This window comes from Ailuropoda melanoleuca, chromosome 10 (assembly GCF_002007445.2).
Source record: "Ailuropoda melanoleuca isolate Jingjing chromosome 10, ASM200744v2, whole genome shotgun sequence".
Taxonomy (NCBI): Eukaryota; Metazoa; Chordata; class Mammalia; order Carnivora; family Ursidae; genus Ailuropoda; species Ailuropoda melanoleuca.
Window position 1 is genome coordinate 69094992 of NC_048227.1, and position 27129 is coordinate 69122120.

Sequence of the window (27129 nt, forward strand, 5' to 3'; positions counted from 1 at the left end):
AGCTAAGCAATGCCTCTCTCTCAGTCTACATGTTTGTGATCCAGCTACCTGTAGGAAGCACACATTCTGCTCTGTTCTACTATGTAGTTAAATTTGATCTTTGCAAGCTCTGCCTTAGAGGGAAGCCTACAGCTGTCCACTGCCAACTGTGACAGAAGGGTAAATCTAATTCTTGAGATCTTAGGAAGGCTGTGTTATTCAGTATTTTGATTTGTTTGACTTCTTTATCACTAATACTTGGTTTTCAACTCAGGAAGGAAGGAGTAGCATATAATTTATTAGCTCCTTCACACTCTAACTTCAGAATCTAAAAAAATTACTGAGAGTAAAATGTATTAACTACATTAATCATGTTCCCTCTTCTAGCCTATTGACCATTCCTTCAATCTGAAATAATGTTCAGTTTTTAGTCAATTAACATCTGTTCTCTTCAACTTAGCTTAACACCTTCTTATGGAAAGATTCCCCCACAAGTTGCCTCCCAATGGACCCCGCATGGCTCCACCATATAAATTTAGCATACTATATTGCCACATTGTATTAATTGTATTCTACAGGATACAATAAGCTCTTATGGCATACAGGTATACTCAGAAGTCAAAGCACATGGACCAATAATATAGCTGAATGAATTAGAAAATGAATTCATGAATGAAATGAAAAATGACAAATCACAGAAGATCTCAAAGAAAACAGACTTAGGGGCACCTGGGTGGCTCAGTCGGTTAAGCAGCTGCCTTAGGCTCAGATTATGGTCTCAGGGTCTTGGGATGGAGCCCATGTCAGGCTCCCCGCTTAGCAGGGAATCTGCTTCTCCCACTGCCACCCCACCCCATCCACCCCGGCTCTTGTGCTCCCTCTCTCTCTCAACTAAATAAAATCTTAAAAAAGAAGAAGAAGAAGAAGAAGAAGAAGAAGAAAGAAAAAAAAAAAAAAAGATCTAAAAATTACCTCAAAAATTGCAGAAATATTCTCCCCTCCTCACACACAAACAATGGCAATGGATTTAAGTTTATGACAACTATCAGAAAAAAATTTTAGCTGATTTTTAGAAAAGACAACTATTTGTTGAATCATTACACTGTCAAAGAAATGAAAAAAGTTTTTTGTTTGACTTCTTTAAACTATATCTACCTGAAATGTTGATTTTTAAATTTTTCTTAAGAATACCTCTTAAAGTTATATTATCTGTTTAGAATATGCCAACAACTAAGAAGAAAATCCTGGTACATAAGTCACCAGATCTCAATTTTTAAAAAAATAATTTAAATATAAATAGACTTCACTGGCATTTGAAAACACTTTACTGCTACTGGAACTCCCTAGTTAGCTTTCCAAATTTGGAATTTGATACTTCTCCACTTTTTTCGGAAACATTACAACAGATCCAATTTCTTAACCCAAAATGTTAACACAGGATAAAGCAAGTATAATAAGTAATGCTAGATTTAAGGTACAAGTATGACATGATCTCTAAAGATACCTCTAAATGTAATTTTCCTTAATACTAATATGTATACAGTTACCTTCCTGTATTTTCTTTTTTTTTAGTTTTTATTTCAATACCGGTTAATTAACATACAGTGTAATATTAGTTTCAGGTGTATTTCTGCTATACTATTCAATTACATTTTCATTTAAATTATTTCAGCAAATGTAGAAAAACAGATAAGTTTAGTCAATTGTGCTTACGTGTTTTGGGATTCCTGGCTTACCGAAGAAATAGAATCTGAACACTTTACTGGAGTAGGAATTCTTTCTGATAGCAAACTTGTCTAAAATACAACAGATTACATTGTTTTTATTGATAACATTATTCATAAGATCTCATGATACATTTTTACAGATCCTTAATATAATTAAAATTAAATTATCTTCAAATTTTAAGTTACTTGGTTTTTAATATCATGTAAAATAATTTTATAAAGGAAGTATATAAATGTGGGGAAAAAAGGCTTAGCTCACTGATACATACTACATTTGACTATTACTACATTATAATCTCCAGTGTCCATAACAAAGCCCCAGCTGTCTGTAAAAATTGCTCAGAAACAGCTTCCAAAGAAGAATGTCAGTTTAATTTATCTAAAGCCTCTCCTACCAGAAGAAAAGACTTTGAAGTACCCAGCTGGGTCCTAGAACTTTGTCCTGGTAGGAAATGAGGTGAAGTCATCCTGTACCAAATTAAAGAGCATTATGTTCCCTAGAGTACTGTTATGATAAGAAAGTCATATTTTCCCCAGTAAAGATTTAACTGCATTCCAATAGTGACTATACTTGAAACAAAGATTTGCAGGGAGGAAATAATCTTGAAAATTCTTACCTTCTTCCATGCCTTTGCTATAGACTCATGCAAACTATAAGGAATTAACACCTGTAAGCCTTCACATGTACCATATATTTGACGACACACAGAAATAAAAGCTCCTTTAACCACAGGCAGCATTTCCGATCCAGAAAAAATAGAAATATCTTCATCAAGAAGTTTTTTTGAAAACTGGGCAATTATATGAGCACCTGTTGGACTGAAACATGAAAGACTAAAAGTGATTCCAAGGTTATAAATCATGACCTCTTAAAGTACTACCAAAAAGTCTAGCCATATCACAAACTTTGCATTTGCTTGGCTCCTCGTTAGTTCTATAGTTGTTCTCTAACATGTCAATATTCATGTTCCCACACATGTACAGATAAATGTCTAATAAGGAGAGCAGTTTCAGGAGACTAGAGGAAAGAATACACAGATGGGAAAAAGCAAAACTACACACTTAAAAGTTTATAGACACCATAAGTCCAGGGCCATATCTAACTTCACCTGATGGCAGTAAAAACATAATCCTGAGTTCCCATGTCATTAATAGGACATAGTTCCTATATTTCAGAAGCTAGGACACTTTAATAGTAATAATAAATAAGGAAGTCATAGTAAATATTTAACGTGCCAGGCATTGTTCTACATATTTTAGATATATTAACTCGTTTAATCCTTACACTAACCCTATGAAGTATTCTTCATTTTTTTAAATAAGGAAATACAGTTAAAGCTTGCAGGAGTTAAGTAACTTGAACAATATCTCATAGCTGGTAAGAAGTGGAGCCAGGACTCAAACCCAGGATATCTAGCTCCAGAGCAGCACACTTTCAGTTTTTCTGGCTTTAAAAACAAACACAGTAAGCTGTGGGCAGAATAGGGTACTGACTCTCCATGTATCCCTCCACCCATCTTCAACAGTTATTAACATTTTGCCGGTCTTGTTTTATCTATTCCCCGACCTCCCCCTCTGCCCACCTCTACTGGAATATTATATGCTAAATGTCAGACATCATTTTACCTAGTGTACATCTTTAACTGATTAAGGTTTCCATGTTACACAACAATATCCCAATTAAAAAGCTATAATTTTTAATATTATCTGATAATCTACCCATATCAAGATTCTCCTGATTGCCTTAAGGTGTTCCTTATAATAGATTTGTATAAATCAAAATTCAAATGAGTTTCACAGAGTGCATTATATTATTGTGATCATTTAGGCCCCCTCTTTTCTTTTTTACCCATGCCATTAATTTGGAGAAACAACGTATTTTTCCTATCCATTCTTCATTTGGATAATTGCTTCACCATGCTGTCATTTAATGTGTTCCTCTACTTCTCCATATTTCTTATAAATTGATAATTATATCTAAGGGCTTAAAGTTCCATTTATTTTTTCTTGGCCAAATAACTTCATAGGTGATTGCTACTATGTACCTCCTCCTGTGTCATATCATTAGATACATATCTGGTTGTCCCAATTTTAATGGTGCTACAAATCAACTGGTCAGATGGTATGAGTCTGAACTCTCCAGTGGGAAGTCCTCCCCACATGAAGCCTTTCACCTCATGGTTTTAGCATCAATTCATGATAATTTCCTAAATCAACTATTTCATTAGGAGCTACCAAATGGTGATTTTCTAGTTACTCTGCACTTATTAACTAAAATTTTTCTATGAAGAACTTTATCCTCAGTAACTTAATAGTTATATTAAAATACAGTTTGTACAGGGGCACCTAGGTGGCACAGTCAGTTAAGTGTCCGACTCTTGGGATCAGCTCAGGTCATGATCTCAGGGTCAGGAGATTGAGCCCTGCATTGGGCTCCATGCTCAGCACAGAGTCTGCTTGAGGGTCTCTCTCCCTCTCTCTCTCCCCTTCTGCCCTTCATACTCACACTCATGCTTGCACACTCTCTCTCTAATCAACAAATAAATCTTTAAAAAAAATACAATTTGTACAGGAAATAGAAAAAAAAGAGTTTGAACATTTTTAATCAATTTGGAAAATGATGAGCTGGTATCCTCACAACTTCAATGGGTAATTGACAAAGTTTTTTTTTTTTTAATTTTAGTGCGTTTTTAAAATCATTTTTGTACGCTTTATGTATGTCAATCATTAAAGTCATTTTTTTAAACCTCAAATTATCCACCTTAAACCAGTAGAAGGCCCATTCTGGTAGACTGGAGTACTTTTGACACTATATCTTTAGTCTTAGATAATTTCCTTACTTTCTAGAATGGTAAGATATCTTGGGATCACCTTGCATATTTACTGGCCCAATCCAGAAACAACTACCTTCAAGGATCCCTTCCTCCTTTTGTAGGGAAAAAAACAACAAAACTTAGATATTTAGAGACCACAATCTGAGTGCCAACTCATTGCTAAGGGGTTGTCATTACTTCTAGGCCTCCTCAGTAGTAGTTCTGAGAAAAGCATAAGAAAAATAAGTTAATACTTATTATTTCTGTTATGAATTTAAAGTTCAAGTTTAACTTCTTTAATTGTATATTCTATTTCCTTATGATGCTAATTACTCATTTGCTTTATTTTGGAATATGTTCATAATAGTTTCAAAATATATTGATTACAGTTTAAGATTACTTTGAGAATGTTTTCTTTCAACATTATGATATATCTCACTAGAAATGTTCACATCAGGTCACTTGAGGTAATTCTTTCCTCTACATGGGTAGGTCACTAACTTGCTTGGTAGTTAAATTCACTTATTCCCATTTGTTTGAATTTCTTTGAAATGTGAATTTTTCTTTTTGATTTGACTATTATATGCAGCTTGTAAAACAGCTACATGATTCCAAATTCAAATCAAGGTACAATGAAGGTATAACCCATATATCTTCCATTTCTACCTCCCTATCCACATGTTTTTCTCCCTCCCTCTAAAACTATTACTTTTCAGTTTATCCTTTTATCACTCCTTTTGAAAAATATAAATATGATTTTATTTATTCATATTCCCTTCTATTATATAAAAGGTAGCATTCTAAACCATTCTTCTGCATTTTGTTTGTTCACTCAGATATCCTGAAGATAACTCCACAGCAATACATAAAAAAATTCAATGTTCCTATTGCACAGCTGCTAAGTGCTCCTTTGTGAAAACATAATTTAATCAATCAGCCTCTTGTTATTGGACATTTGAGATGATTCCAGTCTTTTACCAATATAAATAATATAATCAGAAACAACCACAGCACAATGGCGATTCAAAAGAAACTGACATTTAATGTCTTACCTGTTTAACTTCAATGTAAGGGAAACTTTCTTTAAAAAACTTAGAAATACTAATGATTGGGGGAAAATTGACTACATAACTAAATGTCTATATAGCAAAACAAAAACAAAAACAAACACTGAAATAGGGAAGTGATAAATAATGAAAAGAAACCTTAGAACTCATGACAAAAGGTTAGTCTTCTTCATTTTACAAAAGAGCTGTTATCTATATAGAAAAAGACTCCCAGTTGAGTATGGAAGATTGAACACAAACATTCACATCTGCACCCTCTTAAAATACTAAAATGTAAAAGTGAAGGGAATTTTCAGAAGGCTTTTATAGCTGTCAAGGAGAAAAGAAAGGATGTGACAGTAACAATGTTTTGGACTCTAGAAAGTGGAAAAAAACAACAATAATTCAGGACCTGGAAAAACTGAATGATTAGTCATAATACAGAAAACAGAACACAATATTTCACAGAACTTCTCAAAAAACTCAAATTGGTGGTATCAAGTATTTCTGGAATTAGGGAAGACGTGGCACTGAAAACAGAAGAGCTGCCTGCAAGTCAACCCAAAAAGAAGTTTGACCAGCTTTCCTTCTACATTCCATGTAGCCACCCCCATGTATCCTTTGGAAAGTAGGCAAAGATCAAGAACAGTACAGAGTACCACAGGGTTAAATCAAAGCTTATACAGTAAAAGCTGAAAACCACTTTCTCCACCCAGTCATCTTCTCCCTCTAGGCTTATACTTTCTGCAGGCAGCTAGCTATAGGAGCCTTCTCTATGGAAAAAGAGTAAGATTAAAGAGACTGGTATTAGAGGTTCCCCAAACAAATCCATGGCAAAATTCCCCCATAGCAAAGGGCACAAGTAACGAGGTCCCATGTTCCTGCACAGCTATTTACTGACTGTTCAAACAGCTATTTACTGACTTAAAAGTATTTGAAGAAATTGCTAATTTAAAATCTGAAGCCAAGACAACAAATAGAAAAATCAATGTGGAAGGAAAAAGGAAAGTGAGAAATGAAAACTTTATATCTTCTCGGATATAAGAGATCTTAAACTCATGAAACAAGAAAAGGATTGTAGAATAAGAATGTTCTCTTATATTGGGGCGCCTGGGTGGCACAGCGGTTAAGCGTCTGCTTTCAGCTCAGGGCGTGATCCCAGCGTTATGGGATCGAGCCCCACGTCAGGCTCCTCCACTATGAGACTGCTTCTTCCTCTCCCCACTCCCCCTGCTTGTGTTCCCTCTCTCACTGGCGGTCTCTATCTCTGTCAAATAAATAAATAAATAAAATCTTTAAAAAAAAAAAAAAGAATGTTCTCTTATAGAAAAAATACAACTTAAGAAATGCAAATCTCCATCTGAATCTAAGGACTAGAAAATAAAGCTGAGGAAATTTCCCAGACAGTTAAAAATTTAAAAAGCAAGCTCCTGGAGGGGGGTCCAAGATAGTGGTAGGAAAATCCTCCTCCCATGGACACGCCCAATCTACAGCTACATATGGTCACTTTCCCGTGAAAGAGATCTGAAAACTAAATGAACTGCTTCCCACAACAAAGGATAAAAGGACCATATCAAAATAGTTAGGAGAAGCAGAGACACAGTCTCCCAAAAAACACCCCACTCCTGGCATGGCAACACAAAATAGGAAGGGATCTCGCCAGACAGGTGCTTCTCCCAGAGGAGTAAAAGGTCAGTATTGCACATCAGACACCCCACTCCTGGGATCTACACCAGAGAAATAAACCCAGAGAACACCTAGCCTGGAAAACCAAAAGGGTTATCATCCAGGGGGTCTTAAAGTGCTATAAGGAAACAGATTTCCCTCTTGAAGGGATTGCTTATGGTCTAGCCCCAAGACCCAGCAAAGAAACAGTAGTCTGGAAAGTCCCCTAGACTGTATGTAAAGGAGACTCCTTTGCTAATGTGGGGGCATTGGTTGGAGGGGGGGATAGTTGAGATGCTCTTCAGAGATAGATGAGGATGGTAGATGCCATGGATGCACTCTCCACATGGCCTGTTAGCAGGGTTACCACCGCATTGCTGATACAGACGGGTGGAGCTTTCGTGGCACTTGGTGAGGCCAGGTGGAGAGATGCAGCACTCCCCAGGCCACTCCTTTGAAGACTGAGCAAAGTACCTGCATTTCACCCAATACATAGAAAAAACAAAGCTAAGCCAAATTAGCAAACAGAGGAAACAAAGAAAAGATGAAACCGCAGAACATGAGCGTGAGCTGTCAGGGCAGTCTCCTGTTCCCAACCTAAAGCCAGCACACAAAAAAGGCACTCTCCTGCTCCATTACAGACGCCCATGGGAGCATACACTCAAGGCATTTTCCTGTTGTCTTCCTAAAGCTAGTGAGCGTGCCCTGTCCTCTACACCCTCTAGCTGCCTTGCTCAAGCCAGCAGATGCACACAAAACACACCCCTTGATCACCTGGCCCTGATGGCCAAGAGGGCTGACTATCCAGAGCTCTACCAGATTATAACAAATGGAAAGACCATTCTTGGCAGGCCATCAATACCAGGGCCCTGCACAAACAGCAGACTGAAACAACCTCACTCTTCTTATGAAAAAGGCCTATTTACTTAGCCTACAGCTTTAGCCTCAGAATAGAATTCAGGTTTCCCACACATCAAGAGGCTAAGGAGACACTCCACTTGCACACCCACTTGGCCTCATTACAGCTGGATAAGACTTCCCAGAGAACATCTTATACATTCATCTAGAACTCAGACTTTTGCAACTTACACCCAAGGGAGACCTTCAGATCTTGTCTGGAGGCCAGCAGTGATTACAAATATGATCCCACAGGACTAAATACATTTGCATACTTTAAAAGCTGTGGCCTGAGGGTCTGACTTCTAATCATACTGAAATTAGGTGCTAAATGAGCTTCCTCCCCTTGGATCACTGACAGGCCTTGGCAAACCCTCAAAAAAAGGGGCATATCAATAATAAATCAGACAGTTGAGATAATCACAAAGGTCTGAAAGACAACCAAGAGCTAGGACAAGGTTGAATGAGAGATTCATCACCTATTCAAGGCTATTCTTTGAAGACTGAGAAAAGTACCTGCATTTCACCTAATACATAGAAAAAAACAGAGCCAAGCCAAATTAGGAAACAAACAAACAAACAAACAAAAAGACAAAACCTCAGAAAATGATATGGAGATAAGTATCTGATAAAAAAATCAAATTAATGGTTATAAAGATGTTTACTGAACTTGGGAGAAGAATGGATAAACACAGAACCTCAGTAAAGAGATAGAACACATAACAAAGTACCAAGCAAAAGTCACAGACCTAAAGAATACAATAACCAAACTGAAAAATACACTAGAGGGGTTCAACAGAAGACTAGATGAAACAGAACATAGATCAGGAAGCTGGAAGACAAAGTAATGAAATGCACCAAGACACAGCAGGAAAAAAATAAATAAATAAATGAAGATAACCTAAGGGACCATGGGAGAACACCAAACAGAATAAAATTCAAATTCACATTATAGGAGTCCTAGAAGGAGAAGAGAAAAAGGGGCAGGAAACTTATTGGAAGAAATAAGGGCTGAAAACAACCCCAACCTAGGGAAGGAAACAGGCATCCAGGTCTAGGAAACCCAGAGTTACAAACAAGATGAACCCAAAGGGAGCTACACCAAGATACATAATTACAATGTTAAAAGTTTAAAAATCGAAGAGAGAATCTTAAAGGCTGCAAGAATAAAACAAATTCTTAGGTACAAGGGAAACCCCATAAGGCTATCATCAGATTTCTCAACAGAAACTTGGCAAGCTATAAGTGGTATAACAGACTCAAACTCCTGAAAGGAAAAATTTCCAACCAAGAATACTCTACCAGGCAAGGTTATCATTCAGAATTGAAGATAAAGAGTTTTCCAAACAAACAAAAGCTAAAGGAACTCATCACTACTGAATTGGCCTTGCAAGAAACCTTAAAGGGACTTTTTTAAAGCTAGGAGGAAAAATAGACTGATAGCAAAACATATGAAAGTAAAAATCTCACTAGAAAAGGTAAAGGTAAAGTTAGAATTATTACTTATAAAGCTACTAAGAAGGTAAAAGACAAAAGTAGTAAAATTAATTAGAACTACAATAATGGGAAGGGATATATAAAATAACAAGTTGTAAAAAACTGACATCAAGGGGTGCCTGTGTGGTGTTACTTAAACGTTTGGCCTTGATTTTGGCTCAGGTCTTGATCTCAGGGTCATGAGTTCAAGCCCCACACTGGGCACCATGCTGGGCGTGGAGCCTACTTAGAAAAACAAAAAAATGCAGATAAATAAAAGGATATGTGTTTAAAAAAAAAAGTTGACATCAAAAACATAAAACATGATAGAGAAGTAAAAAATGTAGAGTCTGGAATATGTTCAATTTAAAATAAATCGCTATATATATAGGATGATACATGTGAACCTTACAATAACCACAAAGTCTCTAATAAATGACAGAGGGGGTACTACTTAATGACAAAGGGGTCAATTTATCAGAAAGATATAACATAAATATATGAATCCAACATAGGAGCACCAAAGCATATAAAGCAAATACTAAGAGACCTAAGGGGAGAAACTGACAGTAATACAATAATAGCATGGGATTTTAAAATCCCAGTTATAACAGATCATCCAGACAGAAAAGCAGCAAGAAAATAATCAGATTAAATAATGCATAAGACCAGATGGACATAGCAGAACTATCTACACACATACAAACACACACATATACACAGAACATTCTATCCAAAATTCGGAATATATATTCTTCCCAAGGGTATATGGAACATTCTCCAAGACAGATAACATGTTAGGCCACAAAGGAAGTGTCAATAAATAAGACTGAAATAATATCAAGCATCTTTTCCAACCCCAATAGTATGAAACTAGAAATCAATTAAAAAAAGGAAACTGGAAAAACTAATTATGTGGAGATTAACATGTTACTGAACTACTAGGTCATAGAAGAAATCAAAGATGAAAAATATACCTAGAGGAGGTGCCTGGGTGGCTCAGTCAGTAAAGTGGCTGCCTTTAGCTCAGGTCATGATCCCAGAGACCTGGGATCGAACCCCACACTGGGCTTCCTGCTCATCAGGGAGCCTGCTTCTGCCCCTCCCTCCTGCTCGTGTGTGCTCTCTCTCTGTGTCTTAAATAAATAAATAAAATCCTTTAAAAAAAAAAGAAAGAAAAAGAAAAAAATACCTAGAGACAAATGAAAACATAAATACAACATACCAAAATCTGGGATGCAATTAAAATAGTTCTAAGAATGAAGTTCATAGCAATACAGGACTCTCTCAAAAAATGGGAGCTATCAAACAATTTAACTTCACACCTAAAGGAACTAGGGGGAAAAAATGAAGCCCAAAGTTAGAAGAAAGTAATAAGGATCAGATCAAAAATAAATTGAGACTAGAAAAGTAATAAAATGATCAATGAAGCTAAGATTTGGTTCTTTGAAAAGAAAATAAAATTGATAAGCTATTAGCTAGACTCAACAAGAAAAAGAGGGCTCAAATGAATAGTCAGAAATAAAAGAAGTTATAAATGATACCACAAACTACTAAATGACTACTACAAACAATTATACAACAATATATTGGACAACATAAAAAAAACATGGGTAAACTCCTAGAAACAATCTTCTGAGACTGAATCATGAAATAGAAAATCTGAAGAGACTGCTAAGAAGACTGAATCAGTATCAAAAACCTCCCAAACAAAACTCCAAGACCGGAAGGCTTCACTGGTGAATTCTACCAAACATTCGAAGATTTAATACCTATTCTTTCCAAATTCTTCCAAAAAGATGAAGAAAAAGGAAAGCTTCCAAATTCATTTTATGAACCAGAAATACTCTGACACCAAAACCAGACAAGGACACCACGAAAAAGAAAATTATGGGCCAATATCCCTAATGAACATAGTTGCAAAAACTTTCAATATCGGGGGTTCCTGGGTGGCTCAGTCGTTAAGCGTCTGCCTTCGGCTCAGGGTGTGATCCCAGAATCCTGGGATCAAGCCCCTCCTCCACTGGGAGCCTGCTTCCTCCTCTCTCACTCCCCCTGCTTGTGTTCCCTCTCTCGCTTGCTCTCTCTCTCTCTCTGTCAAATAAATAAATAAAATCTTAAAAAAAAATTCTCAATATCAGCAAATCAAATTCAACAACACATTAAAAGTATCATACAACACGATCAAGTGGGATTCATTCCAGGAATGCAAGGATGTTCAACATCCACAAATCAACATGACATACTACATTAACAAAATGAAGGATAATCATATGATCATCTCAACAGATGCAGTAAAAGCATCTGACAAAATTCAACACCAATTTGTGATAAAAACTACCAATTAAGCAGGTAAAGAGGGAGCATAATAATAAAGGCCACATACAACAAACCCACAGCAAATATCATACTCAATGGTTAAAGCTGAAAGCTGACTAGAATGTCCACTCTCATCACTTCTATTCAACATAGTATCGGAAGTCTTAGCCACAGCAATTAGACAAGAAATAGAAATAAAAGGTATCCAAATCAGAAAAGTAGTAAAACTATCACCATTTGCAGGCAACGTGATACTACATATGGAAAACTCTAAAGACCACAAAAAAAACTGTTAAAATAAATAAATTCAGTAAATCTACAGGATACAAAATATGCAAAAATCTTTTGCAAATCTATAGACTAATAATGAACAAAAAAAATTAAAAAGGCAATCAGTCACATCAAAAATAAAAGCCTAGAAATAAATTTAACCACTGAGGTAAAGACATGTAGACTGAAAACTGTAAAACACTGATAAAAGAAACTATAGATACAAATAAATGACAAGATATTCTGTGCTCATAAACTGGAAAATTATTCAAATGTTAATACTACATATGGTAAACAGTCAAGGCAATCCCTATCAAAATTCCAGTGGCATTTTTCCACAGACTAGAACAAATAGCCATTATAAACATTGTTACCAGGATAAAAGCTATCCACCAGACCAAGGCAGCACCAGTCTTTTTTTTTTTTTTTTAATTTTATTTATTTGAGAGAGACAGTATGCACAAGCAGGGGGCAGGGCAGAGGGAGAGGGAAAAGCAGAGCACAAACCCTGATGCAGGGCTGGGTCCCAGGACCCTGAGATCATGACCTGAGCCAAAATCAGATGCTTAATGACTGAGCCACTCAGGCACTCCCAGCACCAGTCTTGAGTAAAGTCAGAAAGCTTTAAAAGATTTTTTAAATAAAATTAAAATCAATAGAATTTGCCCAGTATTAGAATATACAGAAAGATTTAATAGGAAAGAGCATGTAGATGATTTATCAATGAAGTAAAAATGTTAAAATGTTAAAAAAAAGTTAAGTAAATTAAAAAATATCCTAAAAGAAAATTATTAGCTCCAGAGAAAAGAAGTTGTGAAAGAAGTTGTGAAAAAAAGTAATCACATAGCTGGGCTGTGAAGATTATAGATAGATACAGTATGACCCTACTGAAGGCAATTGTTCAACTATATTGCATTATTGATGGGCAGCAAGGGGTTGGGAGGGGGGAACCAGGTGTGTTTATGTGGGTGGTTGGGAGGAATAAGAAGAGAGAAATCAATGGATTATGCCTTAAATTAAAATCAAGTGTTAGAAGGTTATTATCTAATGATCATCTAAAGCAGTCAAAAATAGATGCTTTGGAGAATAAAGAAGGAAATATTGCTTTTGATACTAAGCCTTGCATGTTTACTGTGTGCATAAAACTTCAGGTTGATGAAAAAATAAAACAAATGGAGAAATGATATGGAAAGAAACCTTACTGTCATAAAATGAAAAGAGCCAATAACCATATCTCCATAAGAGCAATGAGATGTTCAAAATCAACTAGAGTCAAGTCAGTATGGATCAAAACCAGATCACCTGTTAGGTTGCTAAAACATTCTATCACCTCACACTGCTTAGAACAGCTTTATAAAAAGTTTTTTAAAATTTCTATCAAATAAAACTTACAACTCAGTTTGGTCACACTAGCCATACTTTAAGGGCTTAAGAGTCACACATGGCTAGTGGTAACCTTACTGACAGTGAAGATCTACAACATTGCATCATCCTACAAAGCTCTACTAGATGGAGCTGTTCTGGAGAAGGTAAGCCTGAGAGGCTAGGCCTGGAGCTGGAAGCCAGATGTGGCTAAGAACAACCATGTGGTACCCAGTCAGACAGGTAGTCAGAGGGGCTGAAGTCAACATTCTGGACCAAAAGGGCCCCTCCCTCACTGGGCCATAGGACCTAGCAGCCAGGCCTTTACTCCCGAGGCGGGAAAACCCAGTCCACTTGACAAGTTTGAGAAAAGTATCAAACCAAAACCAAGAACTTTTAGAAATTAAAAGTGATTGTCAAGATAAACTGAAGAACAGCTTCCATGTACAAACAAAGATTAAAAGGGTAAAGCCAAGGGATGGTCACTCCTGGAAATTCAACATCTCATTCACAGGTGCACCAGAAAGAGAAAGCAGAAGCAGAAAAAGGATCAAACATGTAACAAAAGCAAAACCCCCTGTGCCAAAGGATGCAAGTCTTCAGCATAAAATTATCTAGCTAATTATTAAGTAAAAGTTCCTAGAATAAGTTACATCCTCATGAAACACAGAAATTTTTAGAGGCAAAAAAAAAAAAAAAAAAAAAAAAAAAANCTCAGACATAGGACTTGGCAGTAGTGGATGCAGGAAGACAACATAACCCTACCTTCAGTCTCTACCCAGTCAAGCTACCAACCAAGTGCAAAAACGTATTTATTCTGCCTGAGACAGGTAGGAGTTCAGCAAGTTTACCTTCTATAAAACATTGTTAGGTACCTGAAGAAAACATGCACAGCACAAGCCTACTTCCTAAGGCATGATGTGCACACTAAAAGCTAACCCTTAGCACTTCACATATGGTAATTTGTTTAAAGTTTCAATATCCCCATGTGGCAAGTAGTGATTATCTCCAATTCACAGGTGAAAATAACTCAGTCACAGGAAGTGCAGTGAATGAGTGATAAAGCTGGGCTGTGAACTCAAGAGGTCTAGAACCAGAGTTCTTGTGCCTAACCCTCATTCCATGTTGTCTCTCAACTTAGTTACTATTACTACCTTCTTCCTTCCCAAGTTCACTGCTAGGAGTTTTACGTATTGTATTTCAGGCAGGCAGAAAACTTTTAATCAATGTGAATTAAGTCTACAATAAACAAAACACAAGAGACAGTCACTCCCATTATACTAAATTAAAGTTAACACAAAGCCCCCCCTCCCCCCCCCCGTAGCTGTTGTGAGGATTAAATGGTGACCCATGTAAAGACTTTGGTCCTGTGTGACTATTTTAAGACAACATGTACCCAGATGTAAAGAGATTAAAACACACATATGATGGGGTGGAAAGGGGCGGAAACAAAAGACAGAAAAAGAGTGGCACAAAAAAAGGAAAGAGCAAGGACAACAAATAGAAAACAATCACAAACATGGTAGATATTTACCCAATTATATCAATAATCACTCTGTCAACAATCTAAATATATCAATTAAAAGATCATCAGAGTGGATTAAAAAAAACAGGACCCAGTTATGTTATCTACAGAAGCCCACTTTAAATATAAGAACAAAGATTAAAAGAGATGGAAAAATATAGACCACACTGACTATTAAAAGAAAGCTGTAGTAGCTATATTAACTTCAGACACATTTCACAGGAAGGAAAACTATCAGAGAAGGGATTATATAATAAAGGGATCAATTTTCCAAAAAGATGTAACAATCCAACCAATAGGATCAAAATACAGGAACCAAAACTGATAGAACTGCAAGGAGAAATAGATAAATCCACTCATATTTTTGAAGATCAACACCCATGTCACTAATTGACAGATCCAGCATGAATATATTAAGGACAAAGCTGAACTGAACACCATTAACCAACTAAATATGACTGATATCTATAGAATACTCCATCCAACAACAGCAGAATATACATTTTTCTCAAGTTCACACAAAACATTCACCAAGACAGACCACATTCTGAGCTGTAAGACACCTTAAATTAAAAAGAATGCACTCTCAGACTCATAAATACATAGGTCAAAGAAGTCTTTAGAGAAGTTAAAAATATTTTAAAGTAAAAATAAAAAAACCATTTACCAAAATTTGTAAGATGCAGAAAAAGCAGTGCTTAGAGGAAAATTTATAGCACTGAATGTATATATTAGAAGACAGATCTAAAAATTAATAATCAAGGCGTCCACCATAGGAAATTAGGAAAAGAACTAAAACCAAAGGAACTAAAACCAAATAAAAATTAAAACAGAAATTAATGAAGTTAAAAACAAAAACAAAATCAACAGAGGAAAAAAAGTTGGTCTTTTTAAAATATCAATAAAATTGATAAGCCTCTGGCCAGGTTAAAAAAAAAAAGACAACAAATTACTAATATCAGAATGGAAAGAGGGACCATCAATACTGATCACATGGACATTAAAAGGGTGATAAAGGAATATTATAAACAATCTATTTCCACAAATTTAATTACCTAGAAAAGTAGAGCAATTCTTTGAAATATACAATCTGCCAAAACTCACACAAGAAATAAACAATCTGAATGAGCCCATATCTAATATAAAAATTGAATCAATTAATAATCTTCCAAAACAGAAAACACCAGGCCCAAATAGGTTCACTAGTGAATTCTATCAGACATTTAAGGAAGAAATTATACCAATTCTCCACAAACTCTTCCAGGAAATAGAAAGCACTCTTTCTGCTTCTGACTCATTATGAGAGTAGCATTAGGATAAACCAAGACCAGACAATGATATTACAAAAAATATAGACTGATATCTCTCATGAACATAGACACAAAAATCCTCAACAAAGATTAGCAAATCAAATCTAACAATGTATGAAAAAAAATTAGGTACCATAACAAAATGGGATTTATTTTAAGTATGCAATGCTTAGTTCAATATTCAAAGATTAATATAATCCATCACAATCAACAAGACTAAAAAAAAAAAAAAACACTTATTGTGGCATTATTTATGGAGGCAAAATCCTAGATACAACATGATACCCATTAATATTAAAGTGAAAAGTTTGAAAATATTATGGTTAAGCCATATCAAAGTACTATGGAGCTATTAAAAACAGTGTTCCATTTTGTACTCATCTGGGAAGATGTTTATGGTTACACATAAGAAAACTGAATATTGTACATGACGCTATTTTTATGAAGAGGAAACAAAAACTCTATGATTATGAATATATGTTTGATACATCATTATAAGTTCAGAGAAAGTCTAAAAGCATAACCGAAATGTTACCATTGGTAACAGCCAGGAGATAGAACTAAGAGAGGGTAGAGAAGGAAGATGGAGACGTTAGCTCTTCCTTTGTGCACCTTTGTGCGGTTTGACTTCAATCAATTGTGGGTGGCTTTAGAAATCTGAAAAAGTCCAAGAAGCAAAAACATCCCATCTAAAGTGAACCCTCCCATTCTTACTTTGAAGTTGCTCACATCAAGGCCTACTCTGCCTGCAAAGTCCATAATCCTGGTTACTACATCAACCTGAGATCATCTAATACATTGTTAGTGGCTGGTCAGGAACCTAACTATCTAGAATAGTTATCCTGATTTTCATTATTAACATACTGTATGACATTTTGGAAACTCTGAATCAGATGGAGAAAATATGCTAAAAATTCCACAAACTTAAAACATAGACATATATACCTTTTTTCTTCAGAAGAGTTCATATTTTCTCCATAAAGTAGTAAGGTAAGTCCTTCATCTACAGATGCAATTCTTGCCAAAATATCAGCTATGTGAATTAAAGCTGTTTCAGAGCAATCTGGAGCAGTCTGTACATTATAAAGATAAAAAATCATATAATTTTATGACATGCTAACATTTCAGACTAAAATCTAAGGGTGGTAGTGCAGTCTAATAAAGTTATATTACCACAACAAAAAGAAAGTTAATGATTGTTTGTCTGTAAAATATGTCTGAATTAAATGTATCATTTTATTATATTCATTTACCACCAGCACAGTTGATGAGGCAGATACAGATAGACTTTTTACCCAAACCAATTATTATTTATTAAGACAGTTGAGAGAACTGCTGTTCTCATTACAGTTATATATATTATTCTGTTTGACAAATGCCTCTAGATCCACTTTGCCCTTTACTTCCCACTCACTGGTTCCTGAATATCCACCCTAATTTTATTATACATGGGTTTCTTTTTTTTTTTTAAAGATTTTATTTATTTATTTATTTGACAGAGATAGAGACAGCCAGCGAGAGAGGAACACAAGCAAGGGGAATGGGAGAGGAAGAAGCAGGCTTCCAGGGGAGGAGCCTGATGTGGGGCTCAATCCCAGAACGCTGGGATCATGCCCTGAGCCGAAGGCAGACGCTTAATGACTGAGCCACCCACGCGCCCCTATACACGGTTTCTAACACATTGCCATCATTTCTAAGGAACACCATTCCTTCGTGCGATTGGTTGGGTCATGAGTTATAGGTCTGAGTAAGGACAACCAATTCATGGACTGGCCAATAGTCAATGATGTCATCTAATGGGGGGTGAACCAATCATATTTCTTTACTTTTATTGTTAAGTGGAAATACTAAAAACATCTTTGCCAGTATATAGCAAATTAGTACAAGGAAAATACTATAAAAATGAGAGTCATATTAATGCTGGAACCCATGTACAAGCCTAAGTCTACTAAAGTTCCTGTTCTTTCTAGGGCCTACTTATTTGTCTACACTGGCACAGTTGCCAAAACACATATTCTCTATAAAAAATCTGAGTATCCATACTTTGCTACCAATACATCCTAATAAATACAGTGAGTTAGCTTATCTTGAGTCAGGCATATTCACCTAAATATTTCCTTATTATATTAGGCATTATTATACAGTCTATTACTTTCACATTAAATACTTTCTTAAAACAACTTCTCTGCCTGGAATACTTTCCTTCTCTTATACATTCACTTTGTAAACCTTTCTATTCCTCATCCAGTATTTTAATAGTCTGCCTTTCCTATTAGAGTAGGTTCCTTCAGAGGGAGGTGTAAGTCTTACTCTCTTCTATATTTCAAATATCTAGCAAAGAGCCAATGATACAGTAGTGGCTCAATAGGTGATGCTAAATGCTTTAAGATTAAATACAGAATGTCTCTTATGTGCCAGAGGGCTGTTTCTTACACTCAAGAATAATTCCAGCATAATTACAGAAGTAGATAACATGGGAATATACAGAAATAAACACCTAACTTTCCCAGGGAGAACTAGGACAAATTTTTGGAGGAAAAAAATAAATAAACTGTAGTCTGAAGAAAGAATTTCACTTAGACCAAGACTTCCCAGGGTGAGGGAAAAGTATGCAAACATAACAAAACATCATAACCTTGTCAAAAATGCAAATAATCTTAGGGGCGCCTGGGTGGCACGGCGGTTAAGCGTCTGCCTTCGGCTCAGGGCGTGATCCCGGCGTTATGGGATCGAGCCCCACATCAGGCTCTTCCACTATGAGCCTGCTTCTTCCTCTCCCACTCCCCCTGCTTGTGTTCCCTCTCTCGCTGGCTGTCTCTATCTCTGTCGCATAAATAAAAATAAAATCTTAAAAAAAAAATGCAAATAATCTGTTATAACCGAAATACATGAGAAAAAATAGGTAGAATACAACAGAAAAGTTGGTAAATTTCAGACTTTTAAACTAGACATTTACCTAGCAAGCAACAAGCAGGAAAGTATTGTGATGGCTTTAGTGACAATACAGAGAACATGCCAGAAAGGTGAAAGACTGGAAAAAATAAGAAAATTATTTCAATATGCCAAGGAAGGAATTATCAGAGCTTAAAGAAAATCAGTAGCAGTAGGGATTAAAAGACATACATGGATTTTAGAGATACACAGGAGAACAAGTCTACAGGGCTTAATTACAAATGGAATGAAGAAATGAGGAAGAAGTCTAGATGTACAGCAGTCCCACCCATCAGAGGGAAATGTGAGCAAGCTTGAAGAAGGAGCAAGAGCAAAAAAAAAAAAAAAAAAAAAAAAAAAAAAANAGAAGAAGAAGAAAAGAAAATGAAAAAGAAAGAAAAAGAAAAAACTGGCAAACCAAAAACTTCTGTTTCAAAAATTGAGTTTGATTTGCTCACAGAGTAACTCAAAAAGGTGTTTAGCAGGCATCTAAAGACAAATCTGGAGCTGAAGATATCTAAATTTAGAAGTTAACCATACATCTAATCTTCAGAACTGGAGGAAATCACCCAGGAAAAACGTACTGATAGAAAAGAGTGAACCAGGTCATGCAGACTCACTGTAGACAGCAGGGACCTAAAAGGGGAGCCCTCATAGGTGACAGGGAAAGGATGGTTAGAAAGGGAGGGTGAAAAATAATATAGGAATTTAGGAAAGTCAGATAAACAATTTTAGAAGTTGTCTACTGTGTTAATAGGAAGATAATAGTCTGAAAAGTGGTTACTAGTTACAGGTGTAGGAAGTTAAGAGCAACAGCAATCAAAGCAACGTCAGTGATGTGATAGAGGCAAGACCAAAAATGCAATGTTTTGAAACATGACAGAAGAGAGGGAACCAGGACAACAACAGCAGTCTTCCGTTATTAAAAGCTTATCATTAAAAGGATCAGATATTAGGTGGTAGCTAAAGATGTACATTGGATAATCAAGAGCTTCTCTCATCCCAACTATGAGACAGATTCTAGGCATATGTACAGATAAAGGAAAGAAGCCACAAGAAGATAAAAAGTTAAAGATATATATGAAAGTAAAGACAAACAACGGCACTGTAACAAAATCCAAGAGCACATTTCTCAATTCTGGTTTAAGGTTCATATTTCATTTTACCATTGACATTATGGCATTCTATTATATTAAACTGTATTAGGAATTCTGTTGCTTCTTCTCTACTTATCTTCCTAAGGCTAACCATAAAATCAAAATTACATCCCCTAATTTCCTAGAATTCCATACTTTGTACCACATTCACATAAATGCTTGAGGTTTTTTGAATAATCAATGAATAATGACTACAGGATGGGGTGAACAGTTGCCCAGCCCATTGAGGGGTGGGCACAGGAGATGAAAATAGTAAAAACACTACAAAACACAGGCATGGAAAGGCAAAACCTTTAGCCTGTTAGGATTTAAGTCATTCCCCCAAAGCTTAAGTCATCGAAATGGACAGATAGCAGTACTCGCTGTGGTTCCAACTCTGTCACCTGTTAAATGTCTGACCTTGAGCAATCCACTTCTTTCAGCCTCAGCTAAATCATATAATGTAAAGGAACAGGCCATACAAATTGTAAAGAGATATGAACATTTCAGTTCTGAACATATGTATAAATTTTCTTTTTCTAAAAAACTAGTTCTTCATATAAAACAGAGCTGACCCTTCAGAAAAATAAAGACTATAAAATTACTATTAAAACAAATAAAATTCACAAGATTTATTAGATTTGCAAGACAAATACCTTAACTTCTCTCAATCCTTATAATCATATCTAAGCCTGACTAGAAAAAAAATTGTTATATGTATTTTCCCCCTACATTGTCAGTAACAAATAAATCAACAACTACATAAACTATGATTTAACAGTAAATAAAAATCTGTGTCAGCATAAAATACATTCATACATGGAAAGATGTTGTAATAAATATTTCAAATACATCAAATTTAGAAATAAAGTACCACTGAATATTCCCTAATACCCAATTAAGAGACTCTCTTTAGCAAATACCAACCTTAGTTCCTTTCATTAAATTATGAATAGGCTGAAGAAGTGCCTCAATCACAGTGTTATTATATAGGCATTCGACTGCACATTCTTTTTGATCACAGAGTATCCGAAGAACTTCAGTCACCATACTTGCAGGAGAGTAATTATCTGATAAACAAGTACTTTTAGAATTAAAATTTTAAACATGAAGAACTTAATGTATCTTATTTATGAGTTAGCCATTGCTGTTCCAAAAAGATCAATATCAAGGTTAAATAGTTTAAAAAAAAAAAATCACACAACTCAATGCCCAAAGGATGAGATATTGTCAAATCATAACCTGAAACCTAAGGGGAGATCAATTAAGCTCAATATATCCTCAAGTTAATTTTAAAAAAAGTAAATGACAAATGTGAATGCTGAGAAACAACAGAAGATCGTTCGCTGTTTGACATTAAGTCACTGCTTAACAGTGAAGATGTGATTTGAAGCAAATTTACAACTTTTCTCCTCTCAGCAAACACTTACTTGTATTCGCCTTTTCTTTTTCTTAAAATATATATTTGGGGTGCCTAGGTGGCTCGGTCAATTAGGCACCTGACTCTTGATTTCTGCTCAGGTCATGATTTTGGGGTCCTGAGATAAAGCCCTGAGTCAGGCTCCACACTCAACAGTGAGTCTGCTTGACAGTCTATTTCTCTTTCTGCCTCCCCATCACATATGCACTCTCTCTCTCAAATAAATAAATCTTTAAAAAAAATATATATGTATTCAATTGTCCAGCCTAGTAGAGAATGAAAACAAAACAAAATGGTGGTTAAAAAGGCAGAAAAGGTGAAACCTCCTTTAAGACTAATATGCCACTACTGTATCACCATAAAACTGGTGAAATGAATGAGCATTGTAAAGACTTTCTTTTAAAATATATACAGGAAAACACAAATACAAATAAATGTAACACAGGGAATAGTCACTAAAATAAGTGTGATGTTTTTGGTTTCATAAATCAATATATTTTCAGGTTTTCTGACCTAATATACTCACAAAATAGTGTTTTACAAGAAAGTAAGGAACCAAAAGTTAGCAGCTTAAGGTTGTAAGCTATAATACTAAAAGTAACACTAAAATTCTTAATTTAGGTTACAATATCTTATACTCCATGAACATACTAAGACTTTAAGTCAAAACTTGACAAAAAGAAAATGGACAAGGAAAGTTAAGTGATTTTTCCCAACCAGTTCCAGACCCTGTTTGCAATGAGAAATACTACTGATGAGCATATGGCCATTCATTCATTTATCCATTCTTTTATCTACTTTTGAGTGCCTACTATGTGCCAGGTACTGTGCTAGGCACTATAAACAGAAGTAACTAAGACAAAAAAAAAATTAAAAAACAGTTCACTAGATGGTAAACCAAGACACTGACAAATAATTATAAGAAGGAACATTTTTAACGAAGGAAGCACAGTATGTTATAGGAGCAAATCGCAGGAGGACCTAAGCTACATGTTTATACATGAAAATGCTGTAAAGGCAGAAAGAAGTTTGAGAGCCATTGTTAAGACTAATAAGCTGTTATAATTACAGAAATAAAACAAACCGATTGATAGGTTGATAGATAGATGCATATAGCATTAATATATATATGGCCCAAACCATTTTTTTTTCCTTTGGTTCACTTGAATTCTTCTCAGAATTTTGACAGCATTTCTAAGGTAACTTCCAGGTTTAGAACACTATGAGTCTATAGATGATGGGTTTTTTTTTTTAAAGATTTTAATTTATTTATTTGACAGAGACAGACAGCCAGCGAGAGAGGGAACACAAGAGGGGGAGTGGGAGAGGAAGAAGCAGGCTCCCAGCATAGGAGCCTGATGTGAGGCTCTATCCCAGAACGCTGGGATCATGCCCTGAGCGGAAGGCAGACACTTAACAACTGCGCCACCCCGGCGCCCTGATGGGAGTGTTTTTTTATTAAAGAGTTCTACTTTGTAAGCTTTCATTGATATTCAAAGGAAAAAGCGTAAGTCATCTTTTAAATGTTAATATTTTTAAACCACTTTTTTATAAACCAGTCAACAGCTAAAGACTGAAAGTTATTATACTGAAGAACATGAAGTTTGTTTTTGTTTTTGCTCTATTCTTTAATAAGAGAAGATCTGAAGTTCTAGATGTGAGCTAAAACAAGCAGGCTGGTCAAAACATCAGGCAAGTATAAAGCATAGAAAACAGCATGAAAGAACACGTTAGTACCTATCAATCAAACTTCCCTTAATAGCATTTCTTAAGAACATCTTGAGCTTAAGAACAACATTAAAATTCTCAGCCAAATTGATTCTACATAAAAAGGTAGTAAATTAGGAACATCTTAAAACATCAATGAACAAAATTAAATTTCATGGTTTACTTCCAGGACCAATGTTGTTATGAATAATACTGCATCTTATGAAATCTCTTTACCAAACTAGGTCAGTCACTCAAAACGTCTAGACAATAGAATACTAAGTATTTTTAGAGGTTTTCTATTATACTATTTAAAATAGAAGCAGAATTACCTAAATGTGCAGCCGATGTCATCTTTGGACAACTTGGTGAGTAATAGATAAGTTGGGTAAACAGAACCAGAAGATCTGTAAGGGACACTAAATCTTCGAAAAGGAAAAAGGAAAAAGATTATTTTCTAGTATATACTTACAACTTAGAAAAATTTAACTGAGTTTCCCATCCTCCTGAGTTTTCAGAGACTGTGGTAAAATTAGGGAGAAGGGATCTGGAACCCCACACAGAAGACCCCAGGAAAACAAACTAGACATGGGAAGTTAAAAAGTGTTAAGGACAGTAAACGCAGCAGGTGCTATGCACAGGTGCAGTTTTACCACTTATGGTGGACCTGTCACTTCATATAAACCTACGGCAGGAAGATCTAGGAATCTCATTAGGACCATGAGTTTCTTAGGAATGATAAAATTCAGCTTCATATATTTTTTTTTAAAGATTTTATTTATTTATTCGACAGAGAGATAGAGACAGCCAGCGAGAGAGGGAGCACAAGCAGGGGGAGTGGGAGAGGAAGAAGCAGGCTCACAGCAGAGGAGCCTGATGTGGGGCTCGATCCCACAACACCGGAATCACGCCCGGAGCCGAAGGCAGATGCTTAACCGCCGTGCCACCCAGGCGCCCCTCAGCTTCATATATTGTTCCAGCCAACTTATCTATATAGAACTGTAGAACAGGTATCAAACTTTTTCTAGGAAATATTTTAGGCTTAATGGCCAAACTGTTTCTGTTACAAATACTCAATTAAGACATCGGAAAGTAGCCATAGACAATTTGCAAATGACCAAGTATGGTGGTCTTCCAATAAGACTTTACAACACCAAAATTTTAATTTTATTCCACATGTCACAAAATAGTCTTATAATTTTTTCCAGTAATTAGCTCACAAGCCATACAAAACAGTACCAGATTTGGCCCATGGGTTGTAATTTACCAACCCCTGCTGCAGAATCCTTTCATCAAGATTCTGGTGAAAATGCAGGTGAAACGTAGAGGTAAATGTTGACTTATGCTAATACAGTAGAACAAGGCTCTCAAAACTGTGTTTTGAGATGACCTGTGACATTCATCAGACCAAAAGGTCGATGTTAAAAGTCAACATAAAGTGCTAAATTACAGATGATAGACATATAAACTTCAGTTCAATACTTGCAGGAACATCACAAGTATTTATTAATCTTGCTATTTCTGTAAAGCTCAACAATACCCCATAAAATGGAAGCTCTTTTCTTTTTTTTTTTTTTTAAAGATTTTATTTATTTGACAGAGAGAGACAGCCAGCGAGAGAGGGAACACAAGCAGGGGGAGTGGGAGAGGAAGAAGCAGGCTCCCAGCAGAGGAGCCCAATGTGGGGCTCGATCCCAGAACGCCGGGATCACGCCCTGAGCTGAAGGCAGACGCTTAACAGCTGTGCCACCCAGGTGCCCCCGGAAGCTCTTTTCTTGAAAGTCCATTCTCTAAGTGCTCATTATGCCTAGAATTACATGACCACAGGATATATAAGTACATAAAACAGTTTTTGTTGAGGAGCTCACAACCAGCATAACTGAGGAGAAAACCTTAAGTAAAACAACTAGGAAACAGTACAAAAGTGTTCAAAATAAAGATACTCCAGAACAGGATTGGCAAACAATAGCAATTACGGCCTAATTTTGAAAGGCTCGCAAGCTAAAAATGTTTTGTTTTGTTTTGTTTTATACTTTCAAAGGTGTGTAAAGTGTGTTAAGGGTCTCCCAAACCATACCCAGATTCAATGATTCACTAGGAGAACTCAACATACAGTTATACTACCAGCAATGATATATCACAACCAAAGATACAAAACAAAAGGGTATGAGGTGAAGTCCAGGTGCAAGCGTCCAAGGGTCCTCTCCCAGAGAAGTCACATAAAATACACTTAATTCTTCCAGCAACAAACTGTGACAACACATGTAAAATGTTGTCTACCAAGAAGCTCCTTAGAGACTCAGTGCCCAAGCTTTTTACTGGGGGCTGATGATGTAAGCACCCTCTGCCTAGCACATACCAGGATTCCAGACTCCCAGAAGGAAAGCAAGTATTCGGTATAAACTATAGTGTGTATAAAAACAGTTGGGGTACTGAACCACTCTTACTAGTTCTGGGAAGAGTGAGAAATCCAAGTTCCCAGATGCCAGCTAGCACAACCTTGTAAGCAGACCTTCCTAAGGATAGAAGTCTCAGGGCTGCTGTGATAACTCCTTTGCACACATGAGAACATGAATACACAAATACACAGGATACGCAACAGAGATAGCATGTGGCCCACAAAACCAAAAATACTATCTGACACATTACAGAAAAAGTTTGCTGGTCGCTAGAGTATATTCCTAGTATACACTTAAAGTTTTAAGGGAGGCAGAAAAGTAATAGCATGTGCTGAAGTTTGATGGGGAAAACTTTAAAAAAATAGGAGTTAGGGTAGTAGGAGTTAGTAATATATCAAATGGTACAGGGCTTTGGAGTTTATAAAACAGAATTCTGAAACCTCATCTCTGATCATCACAAAAACTGTGTGAGCTCAGTATCACTGATATTATTCCATTTCTGTGATTAAAAAAAACAAGCAGTGGTTAAGTGAGTTGCCCAAAGGTCACAGCCAGTTTATCAGGGAACTAGAATTTAAACAAGGTCTTCTAGTTCCGAATCCAGGTCTGGATCATTCAGTATGTCTAGGATTTTGAAAGACAGGAAGAAATAAGGAAAGCATTAAAGGCTGGATGAATAGAAAAAACTAGAATGTAGGGGAAAAGCACATACTGATAAGAGCAAATGTAATACTTTAAGGTATACAAGCCATCAGTAGACTAAAAGGTATGTCACTAAGTATCCTAGAAGAGACCATGCAAAATCTCTGAAGTTTAATAATTCACAGCACATAAACCTTACCAAGCTGAACATATTTGTTTCTCCTAATTGTACGTACCTTTTCTATTCTTCAGCTTTATGGGAAATAGCCGTCTGCCTTGTGTATAGATCAATAACCTTCCTAAAAGGCACAGTGAGTGAATGAAATAAATATATTGTAATTCTTGTCCTGAGTAGTAGAAGGTTTTCCGTTTGTTCCCTTAAAAGAGAGGCAAATAAATACATTTATTTTAATGCTATTATACTTATCTTCATTCCCTTCCAAACATTTTAAACAAGGTTGCAGTCTATGATGAAGACTCTGTTGGTGTTTAAAAAAAAAAAAAA

At 35.9% G+C, this 27129-nt stretch overlaps 1 protein-coding gene across 1 annotated transcript in view; it reads right to left on the bottom strand.

Moving 5' to 3' along the window:
• TBC1D32 (TBC1 domain family member 32) overlaps positions 1 to 27057 on the bottom strand; it is a 164797-nt gene extending 137740 nt beyond the window's left edge. Inside the window, exons 1-7 of the mRNA XM_034670774.1 lie at positions 27048 to 27057; positions 26861 to 27001; positions 23916 to 24008; positions 21384 to 21526; positions 17335 to 17462; positions 2324 to 2525; positions 1693 to 1775 (exon numbers count right to left, since the gene is read on the bottom strand). Of these exons, the coding sequence (XP_034526665.1) occupies positions 1693 to 1775; positions 2324 to 2525; positions 17335 to 17462; positions 21384 to 21526; positions 23916 to 24008; positions 26861 to 27001; positions 27048 to 27057 (800 nt within the window). The remainder of the gene's footprint in view (positions 1 to 1692; positions 1776 to 2323; positions 2526 to 17334; positions 17463 to 21383; positions 21527 to 23915; positions 24009 to 26860; positions 27002 to 27047) is intronic.
• Between the last annotated feature and the right edge of the window lie 72 nt (positions 27058 to 27129).